The 12650-nt window shown below is 41.6% G+C and overlaps 1 protein-coding gene across 1 annotated transcript; it reads left to right on the top strand.

The window, feature by feature from the left end:
- The first annotated feature begins 3040 nt into the window (after nt 1–3040).
- Nucleotides 3041–12067, top strand: LOC146672975 (uncharacterized). The gene is made up of 9 exons (XM_085401474.1): nt 3041–3077; nt 5136–5483; nt 7198–7311; nt 7900–8244; nt 8853–9194; nt 10450–10791; nt 10866–11201; nt 11574–11658; nt 12025–12067. Exons 1-9 carry the CDS (start codon nt 3041–3043, stop codon nt 12065–12067), a joined length of 1992 nt encoding a protein of 663 aa, XP_085257600.1.
- Nucleotides 12068–12650: the final 583 nt, after the last annotated feature.

The raw sequence follows: 12650 nt of genomic DNA, 5'->3' as shown, positions 1-12650 counted from the left end.
CAGGTTTTCTTCCCTCATTTGCAAATGTAGCAGCAAGCTATACCACCAACAAGTTGGCAGTTTGTCTGCAGCAAAAAGCAGACACGAACCCCTCTAGCACAGCAAACTTTTGGCACCAAGATGCCAGGTTCTCTCTTCCCTAATCGCCCTTCAAAAAATACAGCAGCTCACTTTTCCACCACTCGATTGGCAGGTTCAGCCTTCTATCTTTTCACAAAATATAACAGTGGTCTGTATTGCCAGTCGGTCATTTGCAAATACAGCAGTGCACATTTGTTATGTTAGTGTTCGTTTTCTTTTTTTAAGGAAGTACATGAGAACTTTTCAAAGATTTAATTTGCTTCAGCAGTTGAAATTAAGCAGTTACAGTGTGCTGGACCCCAGTGTGAGCCAGTGGTTTGCTTCACAAATGATCGCCCTGTAAGCGGGCAATACAGTTTTATAGCGCAATAAAAACAAGTATTATTATGACTTTTTTCTTCTAAGAAATGAAGTAGCCAGTCCTGCAGTCACACGACTGGATCTTCTCCCACACTTTATCCACATCTGACCTCATCTCTCACCTGCTCCTTTTTCTGAAAAAAGATAGAGAAAGAAAAACAGCTCACTCCGTAACTTTGCTGGATTAATATTAGCTAGCAATTAGCAGCCTATTGAGTCTATTTATTAGGTATGTCTGGGACACTCTGTTCAGACTCCCTTGGCCCCCCAAAATTTCGCCCTGACCAGTTAAGCCCAAACACCCACAGTACTGGGGGCACTCGGGCTCAAGTGTTTATCTATGTTCAGTCTGTAGATGTGCAAAGCTGGTAGAGACAGACTGGCAGCTGGAACTGCAGCAAAAGGTGGTTCTACAAAGTATTGACTCAGGGAGCTGAATAATTACGCACACCCCACTGTGCAGTTATTTATTTGTAAAAAATGTTTGGAATCATGTATGATTTTGGTTCCACTTCTCAAGTGTGCACCACTTTGTGTTGGTCTTTCACGTGGAATTACAATAAAATTGATTCATGTTTGTAGCTGTAATGTGACAAAATGTGGGAAAGTTCAAGGGGGCCAAATACTTTTGCAAGCCACTGTATCTGCTCGGTTTATCAAGACATCACATATTTGCAAAAGTGCTCAGACGTTTTTGGAGACGTCTGTTACCCACCTGCTCAATAGCTAGCCGGGAGGTTGAGGGTCATTAGAGCTGGCGAGAACAGAAAACTCCCGGCACATCGTTTTCAGATCCCCCGCAGTCTTTTGCTGCTCAGGTTAAACATGATATATAAGTCACTTACTTAATTTAAAAATGTTATTGTTTGGCTTTTTTCAGTGTTTTATTTGTTCGTGAGTAAATCGGTTTGGCTGAAATTAAAGTTATAGTTTTTACACAGCTGAATAAACGTCAAACAGAAAACTGATTAAACAGAAGTGTGAGATGATGGAGAATATACGCCAGTGACCTGTTATATTTTAGATAGCACGAGCAGATGGCTGAGTTTATTAAACTCCACGAGCCAGCCAGCTGATCCAGGTAACGTTGCCACACAGGTGTGTTAATGAAAGTCACAGGTGACCAGCTGAGAGCTGACGTCAATGATGTTTGTGTCTGAAAAGGAAGCTGAGGACACACTTGGTCTGATTGACGGACTAGATTTCCCCATGCTGATCCTCTCTTCCATATCACATTTGTTGTCTTTGGTCATTCTGTGTGAAACTGTTCTGTGCTGAAAAACAGATGTGACACACAGATCACCTGAGTGTTCCTAAGGAACCCTGATTGTCTCCTGTTCAATACAACTGTATTTATACAGCACCAAATCAAAGAACAGTCGCCTCAGTTTGCTTTATACAAAAAGCTGGTTGGGAGTGACGGAGTTGTCACATGTTGCTGTCCAGGTGAGATCCTGATTGGCAGTGGGAGCTGTGCATCTCTGACCTTCCTCTCCTCATCCTTTGAAATCTCCCACCTTGCCCTTGCTTCCTGCTTCCTTTTTTGGATTGTCACTGACTCTGTGCAATGTAAGATTAGGGACCACATTTCAAATTGCCCCTTCACCTGGAAGCTCAGGTGCCTAAATTCACAGCTAAAATAAATTGAACTGATCTAGCAGAACTAACATTTTGAAACTGGATTTTCTTGGTTTACTGGTTAGTCAGCTGTGTCTCTTGTTGCCTGGCAACTGCTGACCCTGAAAGGGAGAATATTTTTGCCTTGCATTTTTGCACCGTGTAAGTGCATAACGAGCAGCAACATACCAGTTATATTGCATATTTATGACGCTGCCTCTGCAGGTAGACTCACCGTCTGTAGCTGCCCACAGCCTCCATGCTATCACCACTCAGCCATATCTTCCTCTCATTACACACGTCTTTTTATTTGGTACTGACTAGTAAAAACATCAAACTAATGAGGAGGATCCCTGTCATCTACACTAGTCTTTCTCAAACTGACCCTGTTATACCCATGGAAGCAGTAAGGATGTAGTCTTGTTTAGTTTTGTTAATGACACAGTGTAATGTGTCGTGCTGAGGTTGTGTTAAATCATTTCAGAAGCTGGAATCAGATTATCGTTTTTATCCTGACATGTAAAACATTATAAATGAAAGCCAGCAAACCTTCTTTACATTTGCCCGTACATGGAGCACACCTGTCATGTCATTTGACCCAGTCATTCATAAAGTAGTAACTTTAGGTAAAGTTTATTTCTAAAGCACCTTTATAGACAGAGATCACAAAGTTTTTCACAATAAAATACCAGAGCGGAAAAAAACCCCAGCTGGTCTGCAACTGGTGAGTCACCCACGTCATCGCATCAAAGAATAACAGAGAGAAGAAAAATAAAGCTCTTACTGAGTTCCTGCTGTCACTGCAAAACTTTCCCCTCTAATGGAATAAATAAAATCTCTGAACACTTCTCTGTAAGCTTTTATTTTGAAGGTTGAAACCGAAAGTAAAACTTGTCGTCACACCTGGAAAGTTAAAGCCATTTGCTAGTTTGTATCGAGTGGAGCTGAGTTGGAACTAGGTTATAGTCTCTGTCACAGGAGGATGAAGAGCTTCGTGCCCTTCCTGCTGCTCGTGCACGGTAAGAACTTTGAACCTGTCTATTTTTTGAGCCGTCAGACACACAGGTATGTTTCCATTAATATCGCTTCCATCAGCCGACGCGTGCGTAAATGTTGTCGTCGGTTGGACTTCCGTATAGATGTCTGCAAAAACTGTCTAATAGAGATCTGGGTTGGTTTAGGTCCCTGCGGTGGCATATTACATGATGTTGTAGATGCAGCAGCAGCAACAGTTACAGTAGACACACTGGCACCTTGATTAATATCACACTCAACTGACTACGTTTTATCCACCCGCCCTGCTCAGCGCAAACACAATACTTACCTGCGTGAAGCAGGAAAAAAAGAGAGAGAGGGCAAGAGAAAAAAAAAAAAAACACAGCTCCCAATGAGCTCCCATTTCAAAGATCAGGCTCTAAAAGTCGTTTCGCTCGCTATGTCTGGACTTCATTAAGTTTCTTGGAAACGTTTCATCTGAGAAGCTTCTTCATTTCTGGAGTCGCATCTCATGAGCCAATGTGTGCAAATGGCTGTGGGTTCTTCCACCCCTTCTATTACTCCTCTTTCAAACTGTCTTCTCTGCTCTTAGGTCATTTCATCTCAGTAAGTCACATGGTAGGGTGGGGCAAGGTCTGACAGTGGGTTCACCTGAAACCTTAGCTGATTGCGACCTACACCCATTACTGCACCTTGGGCTGTGTGATTAGGTAGAGGATCAACAGGGGGTTCGTGACCCTCTTGGGGACACTCCCATAGGGCTTAGAATCTGGGACTCACTACCATTTCTTCTTAGAAGAACCTTCTCGGATGAAACGTTTCAAGAAACTTAAAGAAGTCAGTAAATCATGTTTGTTCATACATAATTTGTATTCCTATGTATCATGTTGATAACAATGCAAATATTTGTAAATAAATAATTATAAATAAATAATTATAAGGTACATTAAGCAAAGCAAAAAAGTCAGATAAGCCAATCTTTACAGAATTCATTCTTCTTGCTTCCTCCACTTCCATACAATTGATTCATTAATGCTGAATTCTTTCTCAGCTGCTCTATTCCTATGTTGTTGCTGTATATTCATGACTAACCTCGTATTGTGGATGGATTATCTCAGTTGTTCTTCTGCATGAAGTTTGGCCCTTTTTCAGCATACTGTTAACTTTTATCGAGTGGAAAAATATTAGCGTTCATCCTCCAGCGTCACTGTGCTAATGTTTTGCTAACTGCTAGCTGTGTGGCTAGTTCTCACATAGCACATCATTATATATCACCTAGTCCAACTTCACTGCTGTTTAGTTTTCTGTCTTGGAATGTTGGAAGTGATAACAGAGCTGTATGTTTTAATTTTCTCAGAAATCTCTCAGTCAGAACATGGTGTGTTATGTTTAGGTTGAAACTAGCGAGCTAACTTCCCGATAATGCCGTTAAACTTAATAAATTCAGTTTTCGTGGATGCCTGGATGTTAAACTTAATTGTTACACCTGGTAAAGCAGCAACACTGATCATTTTATTGAAGATGAAAGAATTTAGACAGTTTTTAACTCTCAGTGATGCTGCAGTGATCATTTGACTTTGGGACCTGAAGAGGAGAGAGTTTAGGACTCAGATTACTTCATGAGGCTCTTGACTACGTTAGCCGTAATGCTCCTACAAACCATCAAGCGCTGCGGCTTTATAGGTTTCTAAAGTCGTACGAAAACAGATTCTGACAGATTTGAGTGGAACCGTAAGTTAGGTAGTACTGGATCCTCTGACATAAGTCTGTGAGCAGAGAACAGAACCTGTTCTGCTTTGATGGAGGGTTCCAGCTGCTGCTGGAGTAGCATCTTCCTGCTCAAACATGAAGGCCTCCCATTAAAACTTGTCTGCATGGAGCAGATGTTTCTTTGGCACCTATTTATACCTTTGAGCGCTGATGGAGGCTCCTGATGAGCTTCAATATGTTTTCAAAGGTTTCTAGTGTTACACACTGTCGTCATTACTGGTACTAATTTAAAACCTCTTGTTAGAACTCATCCCGACATGTGACCCACCCTGTGGACAGACTGAATGACGGGATTCTGTTTCTCTCCTCAGTTTCCCATCATGCCTCAGGGGTGGAGGTGTATGAAGGGGAGGAGTCTGTCCTGCTGCCCTGTCAGGTACCTGTTAATGCTTCCAGTAGCTCCACAGCAGTGGTCTGGGACCGTGATGAGTTCAAGATCCCAACATTCCACATGCGTGTGCAGAGCGGAGATGATATTCTGAACGATCAGAACCATCGTTACACCAACCGAACATCGATGAAAGCCGACGCCCTGCAGACTGGAGACCTCAGCCTCACCCTGAGGAACCCTACAGTCTCTGATGGTGGGACCTACATCTGCATCGTCCGCAAATATGGACAAGATCAGAGCAAGACCCATGTGCAACTGAAGGTCAAAGGTCAGTGTGTGAAATCAGTCAGTACTCAGTATGATGCCTTTAAAATATTGTCTGTCTGAGATGTTGTTGCTCTGAGCTCACAAATCATGACTGACTAATAATACACATTCCAAAACACTGACTAAAGGTTCCTGGGCACTTCATTAGGTACACTTGTAAGCTGCTCATTGATCTAAATATCTAATCAGCCAATGTCATGACACCAACTTACTGCACTTAAAACAACCTGCAGAAGTTCAAACTAACCAACATAATGGAGAAGAAACGATGATTTCAGTGACTTTATATGTGGCAATGAAAGTTTACAGAGGTCTGAAACACAGAAACACAGCACACCACACTTATCCACACCAATCACGTTAGACCAGAGCACAGACTCACTGGACAACAGAAGGTTGACACATGTTTACTGGTTTCTGCTGCAACATTCAGATGGTAGAGTCACAGTTTGGTGAAAACATCATGAAAGCATGGATCCATACTGACTTGTACCAAAGGCTCAGGTGTGATGGTGTACTGCTTTTCCTGAGACACCTTTGGCCTCTTAAATACCAACAGAGCATTGTTTAAACCCCACAGCCATGAGTACTGTTGCTGACTGTGTCCATCCCAGAATGACCTCAGTGTACCGTCCTCTGATGCTTCCTGCAGGATAACAAATGAGTAACAATGAGTTTACTGCACTCAGAGGGCTTACAGAGTCTCAGATCTCAGTCCAACAGAGCATCTTTTGTCATGTGAAGGCTGTGTGCAGGCAGGAATAGGACCCAAAGTGCAGACTCACGGCAGGCAAAAGTGTACTTCAAAACTCAACTTTTATTGCTGGATGGCAAAACGTAACAAAAATCCAAATAAACTTAGATAAGCAGGCAGCCGGCGCGCGCGCACACACACACACACACACACAACATAAATGAGGGTCGGTCGGTCGGAAGCAAATCCAGATACATTAACATCAGACAAGGACCTTCAAAATAAAACAGGAAACATAACACAAACTGAACTAAAGACACAGACTCACATGCAGGCACCGCAACAGAGGGAACAAAGACATGGGACCAGGGCAGACAGACACTGACTGGACACGAGGATATAGCAACTAAGGATTACACAGAGACATAAACCATAAGACATGACTCTGAAACCAAAGACTAGAAATGATAAATAATATAATAAACTCAAAAACCCTGGGTCAACGACCCAGGCATCCTAACATCTTTGGTATGTGCTGGAACAAAAGAGTCACATGATAAATGTGCAGCATGTCTGTGATGATGTCACATCTGAGCCATTAACAAGCAAAGGAACAGGATACCAGCAAGGTGTACCTAATAAAGTGTCCAGTGAGGCTCTGTGACAGTGGCTCTGTAATGGTGTGAAAGAAAAACAGATGTCCGAGTGACTCCAGCAGGGGGAGCAATCTGACTTCAACACATATACACTCAGTGCCACTTTATTAGGCACACCTGTTCAGCTGTTCTTTAACAAAAATATCTAATCAACCAATCACATGGCAGCAGTTTAGTGGACGCTAATAAAGTATCTGGTTAGTAAAAACCTATCATCTTTTCACTTATAGGTTGCTGACATCTTGCTAGTTTATCAGGAATGGCACATCTCTGAGCCGTAGATTGTACAGTCCGCCAGCCCACACTTTTGTCATCTGCTGTGAATTCATCATGTTTCATGTTCAGGTTTCTTCTGTTCACCACAGAGCGGCCTCCGACTTGGCTCTGGGCTCTCTTTGTTGTCCTGGCTATCTTGGCTCTCCTGGCTGTCAGTGGGATCGTCATGTGTTATAGATATAAATGGATCAAACGCCCAGCAGGTATGGTAGTTTGGTTTGTTGTTGGTTCTTTAAAGCAGCAATAAAAAAACAAACAAAAAAAACAAACAAACAAAACTCACTTTTGCAGGGATCTAATGAAGAATTCCCAATACTTATGAAAATAATCATGATTATCATTTTGATCGGGGTTGTGCATTATACACATTATATACATTGTACGATAAAGCAGCACTGGACAGGCAGTAATAAAAGAATGATTATTTCCTCATCGGGGCTTTGTGGGCACTCATTTCCCTGCAGAGGAAGCTGGAACCAGATCAGGAGAAGCTAGCTAATGTGAACGTGACTAAATGATACATTGTTCATAGTTCTACATCAGTCTAAGATATGCACAGTTGTGGCTTGATGCTAATTTGAAACGCTTGAGATTCTAGATGATAATAGATGATGATGATAGATGAAAATCTAGAAGAATAACTGTATCATAGCGCAGATACAGTTATACTTCTTTTTCTGTCCTCCATGACTTCAGCACTGAAACAATCACACACCTGCCCTTTGAGGTCCTGGTAGACTGATGTGTTGGTGTTGTGTGCACATGTCATGTTCTGCTCTGTCTCCTCACAGACAGCCAGGTATTGATGGTGGAGATGTTGGAGGGAGACCAGAAGTCTGTCCTGCTGCCCTTTAAGACCACAGAGGATCTTCCCCAGGATGCAACAGTGGAGTGGAGACTCACTGACCCCAAACACATGCAGGTTCACGTGTATGACAGTGGAAAAAATCAGCCGGACAAACAGGACGAGGTGTACCAAGGCCGCACAGAGATGAAGGAAGAGCCACTGAGAGATAAAGACCTCAGTCTGAAACTAAAGGAGCCCCGCGTTACTGACACCGGAGTCTACACCTGCACCGTCAGCAGCAAGGATGGAAGCCTCCTACTTCAGAAAGTGGTGTCTCTCACTGTCAGAGGTGAGTGGAACAGCTTTGTCTTCTGGGTTCTCCACAAATCTGAACAAACCGCTGCTGACACATTGGCCCATGAATGAGGGGGCGTGAACCAGTCAGATTAAGGGCTGCACAAACCTCAGAATGAAAAAAACAAACAAACAAAAAAAAATGTGGGATAGCTCAGCTCTTTAACTCGAGAATTAGATGTCCACACTGCTTCCTTCTTCTACAGATCTTAACATGTGGCCATACTATGTCAGGTCTCCATGGCAATGTAATCATGACAAAAAACGTTATCAATAAATTTACCACTGTCAATATAACAACACAAATGAATTATAAGTGCGTTATTAAAGAATACAGGAGCACTAAATGAGGCTGCAGGAATCACAAATGCTCAGAAGTTTCACACTGTAAGTGTCTGCAGGTGTGACAGAATGAGTCCAGAAGACTAAATAAAGCAACGCAGCGCCACAGCTGTTTGTGCAGCCTCACACATCAACACACATCAGCTCAAAGTCAGAGAAACACTGAAAACAGGAGCTGCTGGTTACACAGCAGAGGACATGATGGAGGATCCACCTCACTGATGTCTGTCTGTCTCATGTTCTGCTGTGTTCTCCTCTCAGAGAGCCAGATGGAGACGGTGGAGGTGACAGAATGGAACAAGTCTGTCCTGCTGCCCTTTAAAACCAAAGATGACCTTTCTCAGGATGCCACAGTGGAGTGGAGACGCTCAGACTCCAAACACAGGAAAGTTCACATGTTTCAGAGCAGCCAGCACCTTTCAGGTGAACAGGACGAGATTTACAGAGGTCGCACAGAGATGAACAAAGAGGCGCTGAGAATCGGAGACCTCAGTCTGACCCTGAAAGACCTCCGACTAACTGACAGTGGAGTTTACACCTGTACTGTCTACAAAAAAGATGGAGCCATCCTGAAACAGAAAGTGGTGGTGCTCAGTGTCAGAGGTCAGTAAGCACATCACAGAGGCTGTCGTATGTTGTCATTTCCTGTTGTCAACTCTCTAGACTCCATTGACTGTATGAAAAATATGAATCTAGTGTCTAGCCTTTACTAGACGAGATAGCTTTTGTCTCCTGAATCCAAACTGGAAGCTGGTTCCATAGAAGAGGGGCCTGAAAACTGAACTGGTTTTTGCAGCTGCACTTAGGAACACATTTAAAGTTTTAGTAATTTCCCGGACTGACTGACCATGAGTTCTTAAAGTAATGATGGACTGTCGTTTCTCTTTGTTAGCTGATTGGTTCTTACCATAATATGAAATCTAACTGTTGTCAAACACTGCTGTCAGCTGTGTACCAACCTGACCTTTGCACAACATATCTGATGGTTAATAAGGCAGATAAGTTAATAAGTTAATAATTCCACAAATGAACCCTGACAAGGCATAGCTGTGAGTCAAAACCATTTCATGTGATCATAAAGCTCATATTAACATAACATAATGTATTATGTAACATAATGTATTGAGAGAAAGCCAACAAACAAGTCAACAAAATAAAGGTTGGCTATTATAAGGTATCAAAATATGGGATATATTTAGATTTATGTATTAAAAAGAAATTCTTGGCTACTTCTTACTTCATATATTTGATGTCTTCAGCATCTACAATGTAGAAATTAATAAAACAAAACCATTAAATGTGAAAGTGTGGCCAGACTTTAGACTGATAGTGTAAGTTTAGGTGTTCCAGGCCTCCAAGACATATTCTCATATCAAACACCAATCACTGCACATATAAATATTCAATTCATGTTTATATTATGGGTTACTGCTATTATCTGCATTTTCTGTTTGTCTGTTCTGTGAAGTACATTGAGAATATAAAACGAAAAATCTTTGTTATTTATTTCACTCTTTGTATGTTGATGCACCACTAGTTCATGTCCTGAACTTTGTCTTCTCTCTGCTGTAGTTTGTTATTTGTCCTGTTTGTTATGTGTGGTCTCTCTGATCTTCTTCCTCTACCTCCTCACCACCCAATAAATAGACCTCTTTGATCCTGTTTCTATTGGAAGTCTCTTCTTATAAAAGATCATTTTGCTTCACATGTGTTGCTCACAGGAGGTTATCTGATCAGTGTAGTTATTTTTTTTTGGTATTGTAGATTTACTTTCCTTGTGAAGCAAATAAACTAAACTGATTTGAATATCAACTGCAGAATATAACGTGTGTCTTTCTGTATCTCCTACTTTCTTCAGTCTACGAGCTTCAGACAGTGGAGGTGACACGGGGGGTGAAGCGCGTTATGCTTCCCTTCAAAACCACAGCTGACCTGCCTGAGGACGTCAGAGTGGAGTGGAGACGTACAGACCTTGAAGATGTGAAGGTCCTCATGCATGAGAACCACCAAAAAAAGCATGAAGAGCAACACCAGGACTATCAAGGCCGCACTGAGATGAAGGAAGAACTACTGAGAACCGGAGACCTCAGTCTGACCCTGAATTTCCCTCGACTTACTGACAGTGGAGTCTACACCTGCACCGTCTACAGAAAAGATGGAGCCATCCTGAAACAGAAAGTAGTGATACTCACTATCAGAGGTCAGTAAACTCATCTGAGGTCAGTAAATTTATAACTTGTGTCTGTATTTACAGCTCATGTTGTATTTTATCAGACTACCAGGTGGAAATAGTCGAAGTAACAAAGGGGAAGAAGTCTGTGCTGCTGCCCTTTAAAACCACTCCTGGTCTACCCGATGATGTCACAGTCGAGTGGAGGCGTGCTGATACCAAAGTCACAGTCCACACCTATCAGGATGGCCAAAACCTGCTAGAAGAACAGGGACAGGATTATAGAGGTCGCACAGAGATGAATGAAGAGCCACTGAGGACTGGAGACCTCAGTCTGACCCTGAAAGATCTCCAAAAAAACCACAGTGGTTTCTACATGTGCACAGTCTCCCAGGGTGAAGACATCCTGAGACAGAAAGGAGTGACGCTTACTTTCAGAGGTAAATGCATCACAGAGGTCAGTAAATGCAGCTTCCTCCAGCTTCTGCTACTTTAGTGGAGGAACTGCTGTGAAAACAGTAAGTAATCCATTTCTATTGAGTCTCAGATGAGTCAGAAATAGGTTCACATAATAGACTTATCCTGAAACTGATAATAAATCAAAACAATATTTGAATGCTGTCTTTTACAGTGTAACGTTGTAATTCTCCTTTGTTTATAATGAGGAATAGCTTCCCATAGTTTTCTTTGATATCACTGAGTAATGGTTGCTGTCCTGATTCCGATGTTTCAAATATTCTTGATAACTCGCACCAGAGATTGAAGACAAGTTAAATGAGACTCTGAATCAATGTTGTCTGTTTCCTCTGCAGGAAAACATGGTGCAAGCTTTACAGAGCAGTTTCAAGGCTTCAGAAAGAAGAAAAAATCCATGACTGATGGACCTTCTTCCACTGTGTAAAGTCCTCTTCCTCTTCCTCTTCTTGTTGTTGTCTGTTGTAAAGTTGGTGTGAAATGTAAAGACTGGAGCTAGAACATTTATAATGAATCTTTAACTCAGCGCACATCCTGCAGGTTTAAATCCAATTTTGCTAAAACCTCAACTTACATCAGAACCTGAATACTGAAAGCGTCATTCATCCTTCTTTCAATCTTTACTGAATTCTTTGCTGATCAAGTTTGTTTTATTTATATTAAATATCTAAGTGTAATCATGTGACTCATTATTTGGTTCTTGGTGTCAAACTGGAAATACCAATGTTACATATGTTGATCTTTTTGCTTGCTTCTTCCTGATTGTCTGTTCTGTCTTCTCTTGACCAGAATTCATGAATCTATTCCACTCACTACTAAAGAAGCAAGTTAAATGGAGGAGAAGAGCTGGCAGGTAAGTCATCAGGCACATCCGTCCCTCTCAGCAATGTTTGATTCAAATGACATGCAGATTTGTGGCCACGTACACAGGTATTTTTGAAAATACAGCTTTTTCTAGATCCACATGTAAATGGCATTTTCAATCACTGAAAACTGAGATTTTTAAAAACTCATGCCAGGGTGGAAATTTTTGAAAGCTATGCTTTTGTGTTTATGTGTGGATGAGGAAAACTGAGATTTATTCACACAATATCAAAGGTGTGCGCAGAGTGAACTTCTTCATTCAAAACAGACACTCTCACAACCTAAATCCTAATGTGGTCACTGGTTAGGAATAAATGTAATTTAAAAAAAAAAAAAATTGTGTATGCACAAATTTGTTTATTAACATTTGAGATGATAAAGGCACTTGAAAAGTAACATATATACAGAACATACATACAGAAGTATTTAAGGTTTGCATAAAACCCTGTTTACTTTTTCCACTCCCAGGCTTCTACACTTCTCATTGCCCCAAATTTCTACACCACTAGGATTTGGCATGTCCTTGGCAGCGTTCACATTTTTGGTGTTTA

Source organism: Rhamphochromis longiceps, linkage group LG3 (genome assembly GCF_057381845.1).
Source record: "Rhamphochromis longiceps isolate RC_006_pf linkage group LG3, R_longiceps_female_GT1.1, whole genome shotgun sequence".
Lineage (NCBI taxonomy): Eukaryota > Metazoa > Chordata > Actinopteri > Cichliformes > Cichlidae > Rhamphochromis > Rhamphochromis longiceps.
The sequence above is the reverse complement of the archived record's forward strand: the minus strand, read 5'-3'. Positions and strand labels throughout refer to the sequence as shown.

Coding starts and splice junctions, on each gene's coding strand:
- LOC146672975 (XM_085401474.1), top strand. CDS start 3,041: ATGAAGAGCTTCGTGCCCTTCCTGCTGCTCGTGCACG. Junction 7,312..7,899: donor ATGGATCAAACGCCCAGCAG/GTATGGTAGTTT, acceptor GTCTCCTCACAG/ACAGCCAGGTATTGATGGTG. Junction 8,245..8,852: donor GGTGTCTCTCACTGTCAGAG/GTGAGTGGAACA, acceptor TTCTCCTCTCAG/AGAGCCAGATGGAGACGGTG.